General features: G+C 50.1%; 1 protein-coding gene across 1 annotated transcript; it reads right to left on the bottom strand.

Annotated features, from left to right (window-relative positions):
* Positions 1-10,258: 10,258 nt before the first annotated feature.
* Positions 10,259-16,085, bottom strand: FBXO2 (F-box protein 2). The gene is made up of 6 exons (XM_006885754.1): positions 15,980-16,085; positions 11,807-12,175; positions 11,330-11,459; positions 11,163-11,258; positions 10,614-10,752; positions 10,259-10,393 (listed from the first exon to the last, which is right to left on the bottom strand). The coding sequence occupies exons 1-6, from the start codon at positions 15,999-16,001 to the stop codon at positions 10,259-10,261; spliced, it is 891 nt and encodes a 296-aa protein (XP_006885816.1). The 5' UTR covers positions 16,002-16,085.
* Between the last annotated feature and the right edge of the window lie 1,751 nt (positions 16,086-17,836).

Below are 17,836 nucleotides of genomic sequence, written 5' to 3'. Positions count from 1 at the left end.
TCAAAGAGAGGAGCGAACTGGTGGGGAGGGGTGGGCAGGGAGAAAAGTGCAGCAATGAATGAATGGAAATCCAAAATCTCTGTAAATGTTTATTAAAATTAATAAAAATGGGGGGGAAGAAAGGTAGCCTCTGGTATCTGCCAGTCTTTGATTTTGTACCATGGTGAAGTGGTTAAAACCTTGAGCTGAAAATGTAGCTTCAATGTGTATGCAGAAGAGATCATCTGGGATGCAGGGCCATACGATGAAGAATGTAGCATCAGGATTGGAGGAAGATTCCTCAAAAACTTGTGTTACGCAGATGACATAACCCTGCTTCTGAAACTGAGGACCTGAAGCACTTTCAGCAGAAGGTCAAGTACTGCAGCCTTCAATATGGATTGAAGCTCAACATCAAGACAACAGTCAAAGATTCTCACTACTGGGCTAATTGGAAGCATCATTATGGATGGTGAAGAGATTGAGATTGTTAACAGTTTCAGTTTGTTTGGTTCCACAATCAACATTCTTGGTACCAGCAGTCAAGAAATCAAGAGATGAATTGCATTGGAAAGTCTGCTTTCAGGGACCTCTCCAGAGTACTGAAGAGCAACAACATCAGGCTGGAGACTAAGGTGCACCTAATCTGGGTCATAGTCTTCCCAATTGCATGCTATGCATCAGAAATCTGGACAGTAACTAGGGATGATAAAAGAAGAATTGATGCCTTTGAGCTGTAGTGCTGGAGAAGAATATTGAATATATCATGGACTTCTGGGAGAACAAACAGATTCATCTTAGCAAGTGTGAAACTGGACTGCTCCTTGGAGGCAAGGATTCTGAAGCTTCATCTGACACACTTTGGGCATACTATAAGAAGGGACCAGTCCTTGGAGAGGGACATCATGTTTGGGAGGGTGGAGGGTCAGCTCAAAAGAAGAAGACCCTCAATGAGATGCACCAATTCAGTGATTGGCATAATGGGAGTAGATGTGTCAGAGACAGTGAGGTTGGCACAGGATAGAGCAGGGTTTCAGGCTCTTGTACACTGGGACACAATGAGTCATAAGCAACTCAATGGCACAAAACAACAACAACTCATTTTATGGCCCTAGCCAAGCTACCCATCATCTCTGGCTCTTAGCTCTTTTACCTATAAAATGGGAGTCAGCAACTATAAACATGGACCTCACCTGATGGACTACAGAAAAATCAGCTTGATTATATGTGTGGAGAAGCTCAAAATCAGTTGTGAAAACTAGGCTAGGTGCTGACTACGGAACAGCTCATCAACTATTCATGTGCAAGTTCAAACTGAATCCAAAGAAAATAAAAACAAATCCACAAGATACAAAGTATGACCTTGGGTCTAGCTCATCTGAATTTAAAAACCATCTCAAGAACAGGTTTGAGACCTTGAACTCTAAAGAATGAAGACCAGATGAGCTGTGGGATGATATCAAGGATATCATCCATAATGAGAGCAAAAGATCATTAGAAAGACAGAGGAGGAAGACCGAGATAGATGTCAGAAGAGACTCTGATTATTGCAGTAGAATTCTGAGAAAAGAAATCAGGACGTTAAAGAGCTGAACAGAAGATTTCAAAGGGTATCTCAGGAAGACAAAGCAAAGTAGTATAACTAAATGTGCAAAGAGCTAAAGTCGGAAAATCCAAAGGGACAAATGTGCTCAGCGTTTCTCAAGCCAAAGGAACTAAAGAACATATTCAAGCCCTGAGTTGCAATACTTAAAGATGTTATGGGCAGAATTTTGAATGATCCAGGAAGCATCAAAAGAAGCTAGAAGAATACACAGAATCACTGTACCAAAAAAAACTGGCTGACAAAGAACAATTTCATGAAATAGCATGTGATCAAGAACCAGTGGTAACAAAGGAGGGAGCTCCAGCTGCTCTGAAGGAATTGGCAAGAGATAAGGCCTAAAAAATTGATGGGATATACCTTAAACCAGAACTTTCACCCAAACAGATATATACACACCCATGTTTACGACTGTGTTGTTAACAATAGCAAAGAAATGGAAACAACCCAAATGCCCATCAAAAATGAAGAGATAGAGAAGCTGTGGTAAATTCACACAATGGAATACTACACAGCACTGAAAAACAAGGAACTTATAAAATATTTTATAAAAATGGGTGACCCTGAAAGACATTATGCTGAGGGAAATATCTTAGTCACAAAAGGACAAATACTGCACAATGCCACTGTTATAAAATAGGACTGACATTGGGGGTTAGGAGAAACTAAGAAAAGAGGGGATAAATAATGAACACTGCATTGGAACAGATGAGAGAACAAATTATTTAAAAGGAATATGTGATTAGAATAAGAGGTGCATAGCTAAGTGGACTGGGAGTGGACAGGAAGAAAAATTTGCAACAATGAGTGAGTGGAAATGAAAATTTTCTGCAAACTTTCATTAAAATCACAATTAAAACATTTTTTAAAGTACAGATTTTTAAAAAGAAGAATAATTTAGGGAGCTCTGGTGGCCTAGTGGCAAGAAGCTGCACTGAGATCTCAAATGCATGCAATTCAAATCCACCAGGTGCTTCAGTGGAGAAGGAGGGCCAATCTCCTCCTGTGCCTGTCAGATCCAGTTTGATGGTAAATAACAAGGGGCGGGGGAAAGAATTTATGGAATACCAGTTGAGATATTTCAACGAACAGATGCAGCCCTGAATGTGCTCACCAGGTTATGCCAGGAAATCTAGAGAACATCTATATGACTGAGTGAGAGAGATTCATATTTGTAACTATAACCAAAAAAAGGTGATCCAAAAGGGCGTAAATTATCAAATAATATCACATTCAAGCAAAATTTTGCTGAAGATTATAAAAAAATGACTAGAACAGTACATCAACAGAGAGCTGCCAGAAATGTAAGCAGGGTTTATAAGAGGCTGTGGCATTAGGGACATCTTTGTCAATGACGGATCTTGGCTGAAAGCAGAGAGAACCAAAAGAATGTATATTGGAGTTTTATTGACTATTGAAAGGCTTTTGACTGTATAGATCACAACAAATTGTGGCTAGCCTTGAGGAGAATGGGAATCCCAGAATACTTGATTGTGTTCATGCAAAACTTAGAGCAGGAAGCTGTTGTACAACCAGAGCAAAGGAACACTACATGATTCAAAATCAAGGAAGGAGTGTGTCAGGGATGTATCCTTTATCCATACCTTTTCAATCTATATATGGAACTAATTATTCAGGAGGCTGGACTTTATGAAGAAGACTGTGGCATCAGAATTGAAAGAAGACTCATCAACAACCTGTGTATTGCAGATGGCACAACCCCATCAAAATTAAGGAGGACTTGAAGTGTTTGCTGCAGAAGGTCAAGTACTGCAGTCTTCAATATGGATTGAAGGTCAACATCAAGAAAACAAAGATTCTCACCACCAGGCATCAGGATAGATGGAGAAAAGATTGAGATTGATAGCAATTTTATATTTCTCAGATCCACAATCATCCCTCTTGGCACCAGCAGTAAGGAAATCAAAAGATGAGTTGCTTTAAGAAAGTCTGCTGTCAAAGTCCTCTCCAGAGTGCTAAAGAGCAATGATGTCAGTCTTGAGACTAAAGTGTGGCTTGATCCAGGCCATGGTATTCTCAATTACTTGCTATGCATCTGAGAGTTGGACAATGACTAAGGATGATAGAAGAAATCAATGCCATTGAGTTGTGGTGCTGGAGAAGAGTCTTGAATATACCATGGACTGTTAGGAGAACAAACAGATATGTCCTGAAGAAGGTGAAACCAGGTTGCTCCTTGGAGGCAAGGATTTTGAAACTCCACCTCACATACTTTAGTTGTGTTTCCAGGAGGGACCAATCCTTGGAGAAGGATATCATAGCTTGGAAGGGTAGAGGGTCAGCACAGAAGGGAAAGACCCCCAGATGAGATGGATGAACACAGTGGCTGTGCAAAGAGGGGCTTTTGTGTCAGAGACAGTGAGATTGACTCAGGACAGGGCAGGGTTCAGAGCTATTGCTTATAGGGTCACTATGAGTCAACTTGATGGCATATAACAACAACAACCAGAGAGGGCAACATCAGTAGCTGTTCAGTGGGTGAATTCTCACTTTCCAGGAGTTTAGTTCCCTCAGTCCAATTCCCAGGCAATGTGCAGTTAAAAAACAAAACAAACAACAACAAAAAAAAAGCAAAACCCTAGCATCACCAGGGCTCTTCTGTCAATGGATATCTGTCTATCGCTATGATGTTGAACAGGTTTCAGTGGAACTTTCAGACTAAGAGACTATGAAAAAAGCCTTGTTGACTCACTTCTGGAAATTAGCACATTCATGCATTCATGCAGGCCCATCTGCTACCTAACTTAGGGATGGCACTAAGACTGGAAGTATGTCTTTCCATTGTGCATGAGGTTGGCACCAACGTCAAGCACTACAGAGGGTTGCTAAGTAGATTGAGTCTGAGAATTTAGCACAGGAGCTGGTACCTATAAACTCACTGCCTTCGATTCAGTTCTGACTCATAAAGACCCCATAGAACAGAGTAGAACTTCCCCCATAGAGTTTCCATGGCCTCATCTTTCTCTCATGGAGCAGCTGGTAGGTTCAAACCACCAACCTTTTATGCTTAGCCTGCAACACTACCAGGGCTCCTCGTGGTGCCTGAAGGCCTTACCAAATGCCTATTTTTGTCACTGTTGTGATCATTAACACCGCTCTGTTACTCATAGGAAATCCAGTTTCATCCACTAGTCTTTAAACTGTTCTATAAACCCAAAGCTCAGCCCCAAGTCAGTAACTGGTGCTAAGAAAATTCTCAAGGTTGCCCGCCTACACCTGTAACCTCACATCACATCACTTCTCCCCATTGCTCACTGAGATCCAAGCATGTCGGCTGCCTTTCCATTTCCACTCTAGGTCTTCACCTTATCTGGTTCCTCTGCCTGCAACGAATCTTCAGGTTCTCTCTCCTATCCCTGCTCCCCAAGTTCTCTTCACCATTCTATTCAAATGACATTTCCACAGAGATGTCCTTCCTGGTCACTTTGTCTCAAGTACCACTCCTATCCTCATTCTCCTTTTCATTTACGTTGTTGTTGTTGTTGTTGTTGTTGTTGTTGTTGTTGTTGTTGTTAGGTGCTGCGAGTCGTGTATGACTGACTCATAGCAACCCTATGAACAAAAGATGTGAATTGTGTTCTATCCTGAGCCATCCTCACACTTCCTCATACAGAAGAGCCCATTACCATAGTCACTGTGTCAATCCACCCGGTTGAGAGTCTTCCTCTCCTTTGCTGACCCTCCACCCTTCCTAGCATCATGTTCCTCTCCAAGGAATAGCCCCCCTTCTAGGAACATGTCCAAAGTATGTGAGATGAAGCTTCATCATTCTTGCCTCCAAAGAGCACTCCAGCTGCATCCTCTCCAAGACATATCTGTTTGTTCTCCCGTCCATGGGATGTTCAGTGCTCTTCTCCAACACATCAACTCAAAGGTATCAATTCTTTTTCTGTCATCCTTATTCATTGTCCAGCTCTCAGATGCATAGCAAGTGATTGGAAAGACTATGGACTGAATCTTAGTCCTCAAAGCAACATCATTACTCCTCAATAATTCAGAAAGTTTCCTAACTGCAGATTTTCCAAGTGCAATGCATCTCCTTATTTTCTGACTGCTGGTACCAAGGGTCTTAATGGTGGATCCAAGAAAGATGAAGATGTTGACAGTTTCAATCTTCTCTCCATTCATCATGATACTGCCTATTGGTCTAGTGGTAAGAGGTCAAATGCCTAAGTGGCTGCTTAGAAACCCAGTTCTCTCACTTGTTAGCTGTGTGGCCACAAGCAAGTTTCGAACCTCTCTGTGCTCTAGTTTTCTCATGTATTAAAATGGTTTCCAATTCATCAGGTCCAGATGAAATTTCAATAAATATAAAGCTATTATATATCATAATATTGCATATTGTAATATAGGACTGTATATTGCTGTTGTTAAGTGTCATCGAGTACAGTTCATAGCAACCCTATGAACAACAGATCTGAACCATGTCTTAACCTGTGCCATCCTTATCATCTCTGATATACTTGGTCCTGTGCTGTGGCCACTGTGTCAATCTATTTCATTGAGGGTCTTCCTCTTTCGCTGACTCTTCTCCTTTGCAAGCATGATGTCTGTTTCTGTCCTAACCACATGCCCAGAGTATGTGAGATGAAGCTTCACCATCCGTGCCTCCAAGGAGCATTCTGGCTGCACTTTTTCCAAAACATGTGTGTGTGTGTGTGTGTGTGTGTGTGTGTGTGTCCTTTTGGCAGCTCATGGGACACTCATCAGCTAGACATATAAGGATGGTCAAAGAAAGACCAATGCCTTTGACTTGTGGGGTTGAGGAAGAAAGCTATTACATGTATATTAAGGCTGTATCATGTTGATAATTATCTTGCTCAGTTATTTATTTGTGTTTACATGTTTCTCCACATAGAATATAAATTTCAGAAAAGCACATAATACCAGATTCACTGTCATCAAGTTCATTCCTACTTACGGCAACCCTGCAAGACAGCGTAGAACCGTCCATGGGATTCCAGAGGCTGTGAATCTTCATGCAAGCAGACTGCCTGATCTTTCTCCCTGGAAGTAGCTACTGGGTTTGAACGGCCACCCTTTTGTTTAGAAGCTGAATGTCTTAGGACACATAGTAGATACTCAATAAGCATCTGATTGACTGGAAGAGAATCTGAGCAGACATGCCAAGATGCTTGGGTGCCACTGAGTGAGTGATGTAGTCGACTGTCAGCCACGGTATCCTTCTGAGAGGGTGCCCCCTGCTGGACAGCACGTCGGTTTTCTTTTAAAAGAAGCTGATGTTGAGCGCAGTGGAGTATGACTCATTGCGTGACCCTTTGAACAACAGATCTGAACCCCGTCTTATGCTGTGTTTGTGAGTATGTCACAACCTCTGACATACTTGAGCCCACTGCAGTAATCACTGTGTCAATCCACCTGGTTAAGGGGGCTTTTTCTCCTTCACCGTCCCTCCTCCTTCTCCAAGGAATAGCCTCCTAGCTACATGCCCAAAGTCAGTGAGACAAAGTTTCACTATCTTTGCCTCTAAGGAGCACTCTAACTGCACCTTCTCCAAACATATCTGTGTGTTCTTTGGCAGTCCACGGGATGTCCAGTCCTTCCTATTAGGCTCACACACACTCTGCAGTGCTGTGAGCAGAACATCTGGCTACTAACCAGAGCATCAGCGGTTTGTGCCTACTGGCTGCTGCACAGAAAGATGAAACAGTCTGCCTCCATATTTACAGCCTTGGAAGCTCTACCGACAGTTCTACTGTGCTCTCCAGGGTTGCTCGGAGTGGGAATATAATCTCCAGAGGGCTCCGCTGCTGCCAGAACGGTTGATAGTTCAGGAAAAATTCAACAACTCAACTTACTGCCATCGAGTTAGAACCAGTTCAGAGCTGACCCTCCAGTAGGTTTCCAGAGACTAAATCACATGGGAGGAGACTGCTTATCTTCCTTCTGAAGAGCAGCTGGTGGATTCGAACTCCATGCCTTTGTGTTGGCAGTGCAACTCTGTACTCACTAGGTCACCAGAGAAGAAAGTTCTGGCTTTTTTCAAAAAGTCAGCCATTGAAAACCCTATGGAGCACAGTTCTCTGGCACACGTGGGGTCTCTGGGAAGTCAGGGTCAGTCCTGGCTGGTTCACAGGAGGGTCCCAGCTCCGGCCTGGAGCATCAGAGCGATTCAGATGAGAGGTTGAGTGCACGCTCGCCAGCATCTGGTGTGCACTAGATTAGAACTCGTGTTTTTCTAGTTACTCATTTGTCAGCAGTCTCTGTCCTCAGTCTCCTGGTGTGCAGGAGGGGGAGGATAACATCCCTTGCCTCTCATTCCTCGAAGCGTAATGGCTGTAGCAGGCAGAGTCATATCTAGTGCCTGACAAGTATGACATGTGCCCTGGTGCCACTTGATTAGGGGTTGAGGGAGGGACCAATAAGCAGCTCCTATTCACCTTCGAAGATTCCATCACCAGCTGTGAGAAATCATTCAGCAATTTAAAACTAATTGCCACAGGCACTATTTTCTGTCGCTGTGCCTCCAGGGACAAGACGTGCCACCTTCAAGCATGGAGGCTTCAGTCCTTTGCTGACTCAGGAGCAAAAACTTCCTCATCCCTAGTTAATTCCACAGGCACACAGAGGCTCTGCACCCTGGGAAGAGCCCTCAGCAGCCTCTGGCAAGGAAGCTGGCCTCTGGGCTTCTGGCTTTTTGCATGACCAAGCCATTAGCTGGAGATGGCCTCACTGGGCTCGTACCCTCCTAACTTCTCACTGTACCACCTCCCCTAGTTGTTCTGCCTCCCCCCATCCTGTCCCCAAAAGTCAGTATTTCCTTGGACCCACCACTGCCTCGATATCAGCCCTCACAATGCCCCTGCCTTGGTTGCTGGCCAGAGAAATGCAGTTCTCTAATCTGCATCTACAGCCCAGAGCCTGCAGATAACTTCAGATGCCCAGAAACCTGCTTCATGGGTACCTCAAACTCAGAGAGCTTATGATGAACCCTCACATCACTGCCCTGATACTGGTCTGAAGGTACCCACAGTCAGATTCTGAGCCCTCCATTCCATTGCTGTCATCTGTGTCCAGCCTCGACTTGTGGGCCGATGCAGGCTGGACCCTGTACCACATTCCTATCTGGATCCTCACACAGTTTTGCCTTCACTTAAACACTGGAGCTCCTGGGGAGGTGGGTTAAGATGTGAATGTTAAGCCTCTGCTTTCTTAGATCATCAAACTGAGGCCCCAGAGCACAGCTTCCTCTGAATGGCAACTATTATGGGTGTGGGCTGTGCTTGCACCACCGGATTGGGGAAACTCCTAAGGAAGAATTAAAGAGACTAGGAATTCTCTGAGGTTCTGGGTTTTGTCTTATCTGTGGGCTGAGGATGCCCCAGGACAGGGTCAGGGTCCCGCCATTATACTGGAAGTTCCCTAAAGCACCAGTTATATCCTGTCCAAGGAGGCTCCATTCTCATGTAGTCAGACTCTGACCCCTCTGGGGGAGAAGTATCTTACTCCTACAACTTCAGGACCCCAGCTCTTACCTTCCTACAACCCCTGCCACACACATATACATAGGACCTAGCTAGAAGTCAGGGTTCCAGAACTGTGGATGAATGAATGAATGAATGAATGAGCAAGTGTAGGCAGGAACAAGAGCCTGAACCCTACAATGCCCCCGACCAGCATCAGGCCTCAGTCTCACAGGGAAGTTGGACCCAGGACATGAGTTTATAGGTCACCATCTGAGGTTTTAAGACCTTCAACCACTCAGCGCCAGCAGCTGGGAATCCTTCAAAGGGTTTGGATCTGAGAGCTGCTGGGAGGCATAAAGCAGGATACTTGCCCCTCCCTTCCCCCTAGAGAACGATCCAAGGAAGTTGGACACTAACCAATGAGAGACTAGACACCAGTGGGTCCTGTTCAAATCAGCACTGGTCCAAGGAGGACATGAGTGGATTTAAACCAAGAGGGACGTCCTACTGACCCTTCTGTAACTCCCTCTGATCTACCACTGGTCTTCATCCCTGAACCCAGGAGAATTTGTACACTAGACCTGGCGCCATACCCCACTGCGTCCAGAAGTAGGGGGAGGGTGTCAGACAAAACTGGAATAAGCGCTGGACAGAGAGGCCTGGAGAGCAAACACCACCGCCCCAGCCCCAGAGCAGCTTGGGTGTCTTCAGGCGCCAGGCTCTGTTCACCCCTCCTTGAGTCTCACAATCCCAGCCTTTGTCCGGCCCTGAGGCCCAGGCTCAGCTGGCTCCACACTGACCCAGGGGCTTTGGAAACCAGAGCAGCTGGCGCTCCTCCAGTATTTGTCCAGCCTGGGCTAGGAGCCCTCTGGAGACCCGGATGGGAGGGGCATTCATTCACCCGTGTGTTCATTCATTCTTTCAATAGTATTTATTAAGCGCCTAGTTAGAGGCAGGCACCGTGCTAGGCGCGGGGAATACGGCAAAGAATCCAGCCCAGGTCCACGCCCCCTGAGAACTTACATTCTAATGGTGGGCTGCCAATGAGATGCAAATATTTGTATATTTATGCCAACAAAAACCCTCTCTTCCCGCGTGGAAGGACTAGGCATGGGGTAAAGGGCAGGATAAGAGGGTTTGGGAAAGAGGATACTACGAGCTAATTAAGGACTAGCTACCCGTGGTCTCTGCTCGCCGGGGCCTCTGGGAGGAGTGCAGGGGGTGTCACTCAGGGCTCCACCCACACACTGCTGTTGGTCATTCGGGCCCCGAACCAGCCCTTCCAGTAGACGGAGTCCTGCCCTCCGTGCTCGAAGCGGACGAACCGGACGCCGGGCCCATAGTCGGTGAAAGTGTGGGAGATCTAAGGACAAGAAGGCAAGCGAGATGAAGCTGGAAGGTCCCGGAGGCGTCCTCCAGGTCCCCCAGCCCCTGCGCCCCGTGGGTCCGCTCAAGGCTGTTCTCAGCACCTGTAGGCGGCGCTGCGTGCGCACCCGCCCGCTCAGCCGTGGGCGGGGCTTCCACCAGTCCCACCCCTTGGTCTAGGCCCCGCCCCCTCCCGAGGCCCCACCCCCACAGCTCACCTCAGTCCAGCCCCCTTCCTCAGCATCCGGAGGCACAGCCACCTGCCCGCTACTGAACTCGGCCAGCACGTCCTCGTGCTCCGACAGAAGCTTCACCGTGAGCTCGTACACGCAGCCGGCGTCGCTGCGGCCGGAGTACCTGTCCGGAGGGAAGGAGGCACTGCGTGCGCGCAACCTCAGCCCTGCTGGACTTGACCATAAACTGGGAAAGTATCACCAGTATCACCAAGCAAGACTAAATCCAAGTCCGTCAGACCCAACTCTGGGGTCAAACCCGCTTAAACACGTTATTTTTATGTTGTTTGTTGAACCACAAATTGATCTTTTTTTTTTTTCTTTTTTTAAAGATGTATGTATTTGCCAAGATTGCATTATCTAGGGAGAAGGGGTAGATTTCTTTGCTCCTAAAAACTTGTCAACCCTCGAAATGCCCACGAGAACATCATAACCCCTAAGAGTCGGAGGCACTGGCCCCTGAGGTGGGGCACTGGCTCCAATCCGCCCCCATCTCCTCCGGCCGTGAGCAGCCCTGGCCTCAGTGTCACTCACCAGTCCTTCACCACGATGGCCGGCTGAGTCGTGTCCAGCAGCTCCTCCCAGTAGCCCTCAGCGTGCAGGTCGATGACCTGTGCTTTGCGACACCACCTGGGAGAACTGAGGTCAAGACGGGGTGGACACCCCCAGCCCAGCGCCAGCCCCTCCATGCCCCTTCTTACTCAAAGGAGGAGGCGAAGAACTTGTTGACGCTCTCATCCTGGGTGAATTCCGCCCCACAGTCGCCAGGCAGCTCCTCCACCCGCCAGCCGTCCCCACCGTGCTCCACGTCACACCAGCCCTCCAAATCCTCTGTGCAGAAACAACAGCCCCATCCTGGTCACCCCCTCCGTGCTTGGGGGTGCAGCGAAGCACTTGTCCCTCCCTGAAGCGCAGGACGGGAGAGCAGAGGTACATATGATGGGAATTTCTTCCTAGGGGAGGGTCCTCCACGGGACCTGCCTGGGAAAGAGACCTGCCCGCAGACAGGGTGGAGGCAGGAAGCCAGGAAGATAACTGGCAGTGTGTTAACCGGGACTGCTCTCTGCTGGGCACAGTATCAAGAGCTTTATCATTTAACGAGACAGACTGATAGTGAGATGGCCCACTTTCACACCCGGGGCGAGGAACAGCGCGGGCCACCCCGGGTGGCCCCTCACCTTCCCCGCACGGGTTGCGCAGCAAGTTGCGCCGCCGCTTGCTCAGGAAGTAGAACTGCTGCCACTGGTCGCGCTCGTCCTCTGCGCCATCCTCCCCGACCAGCCCCTCCTGCTGGCACTTGAGCAACCACAGGGGGGCGCCGTCCACCAGCTCCTTCCAGCGTAGGCACACCAGGCGGCAGGCCTGCACGAGCTCCGCGGCCGGCAGCTCGGCCAGCACGCGCAGCAGCAGCGGCTCGGGCAGCTCGTCGAGGTAGGCCGCCACCTCTTCTCCCTCCTCCGGCCGGTCCTCCTCCGCGCTCGCTTCCTCCGCGCCCGCCTCCTCCGTCTGCTCCTCGGGGCTGGCCTCCTCGGGCTGGCCCACACTCTCTGGGGGTGGGAGCGGGTGGGGGGCTGTGTCTCCTCCCTCCACGACCACCCCCTCCCTGCGTCCCGCGATGTGCTGGGTATGCGCTTCCCCCTCCTCAGACAACCTGGTGCTCAGCAGAAGGGTGCAAAGGCATTACGTCCAACAGGCAAAACAGCGAATGGATAAAAAACCCAGGATGAGATCCGTGAAGTTGCCTCCCAGGTGAATCCGACCCAGAGTAATCAAGCCTCGGGCAGTGAAGGTGGAGGGGCGGCAAGAGATGTTCAGCCACCTCCACCACCTTGTCCCTACAGAAGGGCAGTGCTGCCCCATGACCTCACCAGTATTAGCCAAGCATGGAATCACACCAGATCCAACCACCTAACTCAGACTGAGAAATCTCTCTTTTCTCCACTCCTGAAAGCTCCATTGCCTGACTAGCTTGTACCTCTGGATATATGGCATTGACCTGCTTGTTTTAATATACAAGAAAAAGAAGAGGGGGCCCAAGTGGGTCAGGCCAGCCACTAAGTCTGAAGAGGGACCTCAGAAGCCTCAGGTTCCCTTGCTGGGCCACTAAGCTGTATCTCTGAGCAGGTAACAGCAGTGATGATATGATTAATGGCAGCCATCTACAGAATTGTCCTAAGGACTATTTCTGCATCCGTGAGTGGTGAAGATGGTTAATAGGCTTGACTGTGGTGATGGTGGTGGTGGTGCTGGTGCTGGTGGTGCTGGTGGTGCTGTGTTCCATCGAGTCGGAGCCGACCCATAGCTGATCTTCCAGTGGGTTTTCAGAGGCAATAGTTTCACTGGAGGAGATTGCCTGACTATTAATAAAAAAGCTGGAGCTTCACATCCACACAGAGGTGCCTGAGAAGAAAGGCCTGGGAATCTGCTGCCAGAAACCAGCCATTGAAAACTCGATGTAGCACAGTTCTGCTTCAACACACGGAGTTGCCATGAGTTGGAACTGACTAGATGGTAACTGGTTAAGGAGAAGTGTTTCACACAGAATTCCTTTCATTCTCCCAATCATCCTCTGAGAGCAGAGGTGTGTCACCTCCTCAGAGAAGCCTTCCTGGGATTTCCCCCCCATTACAGCTCATATCCATCCTAAGGTGAGATGGTTTGATAAATGCCTCTCTCCTGACTAGACCCGCTCCATGATGGCAGGAGTCAAGCCTGGGAAACTCCTTACTTCACCTCTAGTACTTGGCATCTGGCACCCTGCCTGGCATGCTGCCAACTTCTATGTTTATTTGGCACTTTGCAAGGGTAAGACACTGCTCTAAGCATTTCCATTTTATTTATTATTTAAATCTGTGGGGACTTAAATTTCTTCAGCTGCGGCTATTGCTGTCCCTATATCATTGGTGAGGAAACTAAGGCAGAAAAGTTAGATGGTGCAGGATCGCATGGTGACTGGTTGGGATCTGCATTCGATCCCAGGCAATCTGGTTCCAGAGCTACCATTAACCACTACAACAGCCTTGATAAAATAACGAAATGAGGTTTGAAACAAGTAGGCACTGTTGGCATTTTGATTTTTGCAGATGAAAACACATTAAGAAGGCTGAAGTGACTTGTCAAAGGGCACACTGTTACTGTTAGGCCAGGGGACTTGGGATCTGCCACTGAGGACAGAGCAGGGGGATGGTGCAACATAGGAGTGGTCCCCAGACAGACACCACAGTGTGACATAAGGATGGGACAGGGGAGCTGTTTGAAAGAGATCATATCTATCCAACAGTGAGATAGATGTGAAGGTGCTTAAGAAGGAACAGTTTGTTTCTTTCACATGCCTGGCCCTCAGTTTCCTCAACCTGTAAAATGGGGATAACTTTTTTCCTAGGCTGTTTGGACAAGGCTGATGCACAAATTCTGTAAACAGAGGGTAGGTGCATTATCAGTTGTCTAGAGGGGGGAGATGTGGGGCACTGTGGTCAGGGATGTGTCCTAGATTCTAGCCAGTCCCAGCTAGGCCATGACAGCCTTGAGTAAGCAGATACCTCATGCTCAGTGTCTGGGTGGGGGGAAGGGGGAGGTCGGCAGTAGGAAGGTGATGGGGCCACTTTGGGTGATGGGGAGGCCACCATTCACAAACCTAGCATGGAGAGTTCCTGAAGGCTTTGGCCAGGAAAGGTGGGGGAAAGAGGGTGAGGCACTCAAGGAGGAGACAGGTGACAGAGCTGAGGCCAAGTCTAGAGATGCCAAGACCCAACCTGCCAGCCTTAGCCTTTGCATATGTAACATTTTCTGTCACTTCCACAATCAGTCCCTTAAGAGTTGGATCTAGGTTTACCTCCTCATTGAAGTCCAACCCCTGCTGAGAATTTGCCTTTCCATCCTAAATATACTGAATCAGAAATCTATGTATTTTAACCAGATGTATGCATAAGAACCACCTGGGGATCTGTAAGAATCATCTTGTTAAAATGTAGATTCTGATTCCATTTTTTCTGGGCTGGAAACACAAATTCTTAGCAGGAGGCCAAACTGCAATAAACTTAAAGCCCTGAAGCAAATGCTGATTGAATTTTATTCTCTTACCCTTCATTATTATGTGTATGTGCTTTTTTAGGGGGTATGTTGGGGGAGGGTTTACCTTCCCTTTTGGAGAAGAGGAAACTGAGGCCCAGAGAGGCTTAGCAGGGCAGTGCAGAGTCAGAGAGGACAATGCCAGCTCCTAAAGCAGCCACCTCATCTGCCCATGCACTGCCCACTGCTCTCTGGGGAACTGGGCCCAATGTCCTCACCTCCCTACCTCGCCACACCCCCAGCCTGCCTTGGCCCCAGTGGACACCTGATGCTCCCTGAAAGGTGCACCTTGCCCAGTCCCCTCTCCTGGCCCTGGGCCTGGCACTTGAGGTCCCAGATCCTATTACTGCCCCCCACCCCCTCTCATGTGCACACAACTCCCCACATTGTTGCATCGGAAAGTTATCTGGCCCCTGGATGCTGCCTCCAAGGCTGAGTCACTCACCTGGATTGGGCCCCGGAGTCCAGGGAATAGCTAGGCCCTGGGAAAAAGCAGGAACAGATTCGGGGGACCCAGAAAGAAAGTGGCAAGGGGGTCACGGGGGAGGGAAGGGGATTGGCTGGGAGATTGACTAGAATGCGAATGAGAAGGGGAGCTACTCTGATCCCACCCTGACTCAGCAGGCAACCCCTGTGGACACAGTGGAAAGTGTGTGTGTGTGTGTGTGTGTGTGTGTGTGTGTGAGAGAGAGAGAGAGAGAGAGAGAGATAAGGGGTCTTTGGTGCCAGAGAAGATGACTGGGCAAACATCAAGGGCTAAGCACAAATCAAAGAGCTGACCCTCAGCTCTCTCTCACTCCCAGCCCAGGCTCCGGCATCTGCCCAGATGAAGGGCAGCCCCTCTCAGGCGAGGGAGCCCAGAAAGAAGGCCCCAGCTGGAAAAGGGGGGCTAGTAACCATGAGAAACTCAAGGAGGTTCAGATAACTCAGGGGCCAGAGTTGGCAAAAATAAACTGTGGAAGAAAAAGTCTTGCAGCCTCCAGTCTCTCAGGAAACCCTGGGCTGGGCACTTGGAACGACTCTAGTTCTATTTCTTGGGTAAATGGAACCCTGGGGTCTTCCTTCCTCAACTGACATCTCTGGAGGCCTCACGCTAGACCAAGATCCAAATGACGAACATGGCTTTTAGGGATTGTCTGAAGGGCTTGCTGAGTGAAAGTTTGCCTTGGTGGATTTGGGACGGCTCCTTTGCTCCTAGGTGAACCACCCCCCTTTTCTGTACTCGCCCGCCTGCCCAAATCTCCCATCCCGGGCTGGCGCGAGGGGGTCCAGACGGCGGCTACCTGGGTCACCGTCTCCGTCCATCGCTGCGGAGGGCGGTCGCGAATGGAGGCTCCGGGGCACTGCGGAACCGCCGAGTTCCCGGCGGCAGAGTCCAGGCGCTGTCCCCGTCTGGACCGGACCCGGCCGGCAGCGCCTCTTAAAAGGCCGCCGCCTCGCCCCGCCCCGCCCCGCCTTTGGCTCTGCGCCGGGGCGCCCCGCAGTTGGAACGGCCAGCCGGAGGGCCGAGGCTGCGGACCCAAGAGGCCGAGAAAACCCAAGAGGCCGAGAAAGGTCAGGGGTCTTTCTCGTATTTTTTCCTTAGGGGAAGGGGACTGAAGGATTCTTCCAGGGCTATCCTGGAATGGAGGCAGCAGCGCTAAGACTGAGTCTGGGTCATGCAGAGGGTGCAGGACCTACTGTCCAGGCGGAGGGGGGGAGAACGGGAGGCTCCTCCCGCCCCCACCCCAGGTAATTTTCCTACATCGCGATGGGAGCGCGCATCGTAGGGGCACGCACCCGAGGACCTGCGCTGCCGCCGCGGAGGGGCGGGACCTGGGTGGAGGCGGGGCTGAGTCCCGGATGAGGGGCGGGGCACGGGCAGGAGGCGGATCTGAGTCCCAGATGAGGGGCGGAGCCTGAAGAGGAGGAGAATCTGTGTCGGGCGGGAGGCCTGGGAGGAGGTGAATGTGAGTTCCGGGTGAGGGGCGGGGCCTGAGGTGGAGGAGAATCTGAGTCAGAGAGGGGCAGGACCCGGGGAGGAGGCGAATTTGAATCTGGGGTGAGGGGCGAGCCTGGGGAGGAGGCGGGGCTGAGTCCCGGCTGAGGGGCAGGGCCTGGGAGAAGGTGAATCTCAGTTCCGGGTGAGGGGAGGGCCTAGAGAGGAGGTAGGGCTGAGTCCCGGATAGGGGGCGGGGCTTGGGGAGGATGTGAATCTGAGTCCCGGGTGAGGGGCGGGCCTGGGGGGGAGGAGGTGGGGCTGAATCCGGAATGAGAGGCGGGTTCGCAACGCTGTTGACCCGCGGCTTGACCACCAACGCAGCAGTGACGGAGCGCAGGTGACTGGTAAGAGGGGCTCTGGGGTGCCCAGTATAGGGCACAACCGTAAAGGGCAAGCTCGTCGGCTCCCTGCAGCTCCGCACTGGCAAGGTCCAGGCCCCCGCACTTCTCCAGGCTGGCTACGCTGCGGCCCGCGAACGGCGGCGTGCGGGGACCGGGCTGAGGTCGCCTCATAGTTTTTACAAGGAGTACGGACTTTTAGGAACATTTTAAAGCTTGGGGTCTTGGATGCGCTGGAGCACTTGGGGCTAAAGCTCAGTTGCGGTGGTTGGGACTGGGAATCGCGATACCAAAAAGAAAGGCCCTTTCCCATCGCCACCTCCACCTGCACTGCCCTTTCCCTTCATCTTGAGGATGGATGAGAATAGAGAAGGTTTCAGGGCGGGTTGACGTGCTTTCTCAGTGTTCTCACCTGGAAAAAGTGACTCTAGAGTTAGAACAGTCCTGGGCTCCTTACCCTCTTGTGTCGTCCCCCCCCCCCCCCGTGTGACCATAGGCAGGTCCTGTCACCTCTCCGGGTCCCTCTGTCGTTGTGAGTTGCAGTGACAAAAAGTCACTCACTTTTGAGTGAGCCCCTGCAGTGTCCCTGGCCTGTAGAACCCTTTTCCGAGCCCAAATGGAAAGTACTGTTCATGGCCCATCTTACAGAGGAGAAAACGGAGGTTCAGAGACACACAGTGACTTTCCTAAAATAGTAAATGACGGAACTGGGATGGGAACTGCCACCCCCCCCCCCACGGGCTCCTGCCAATACCACGACCTGGGGGGAAGGGTCCAGCCTGTAGCGGAGCTTTTCCATCCCCGCAGGATGATGCCTGGGA

This window comes from Elephantulus edwardii, unplaced genomic scaffold (assembly GCF_000299155.1).
Source record: "Elephantulus edwardii isolate Elephantulus edwardi_28Jun2011 unplaced genomic scaffold, EleEdw1.0 scaffold00045, whole genome shotgun sequence".
NCBI classification, from domain to species: domain Eukaryota; kingdom Metazoa; phylum Chordata; class Mammalia; order Macroscelidea; family Macroscelididae; genus Elephantulus; species Elephantulus edwardii.
This window is presented reverse-complemented; position numbering and strand designations above follow the sequence as displayed.

What these genes read in the sequence shown, in the direction of transcription:
- FBXO2 (XM_006885754.1), bottom strand. Translation starts at nt 16,001, where the DNA reads ATGGACGGAGACGGTGACCCAG. An exon ending in GGACGGAGACGGTGACCCAG is followed by an intron (nt 12,176 to 15,979) that starts GTAGCCGCCGTC and finishes TCCCACCCCCAG; the next exon opens with AGAGTGTGGGCCAGCCCGAG. An exon ending in GCCATCGTGGTGAAGGACTG is followed by an intron (nt 10,753 to 11,162) that starts GTGAGTGACACT and finishes CCCTCCGGACAG; the next exon opens with GTACTCCGGCCGCAGCGACG.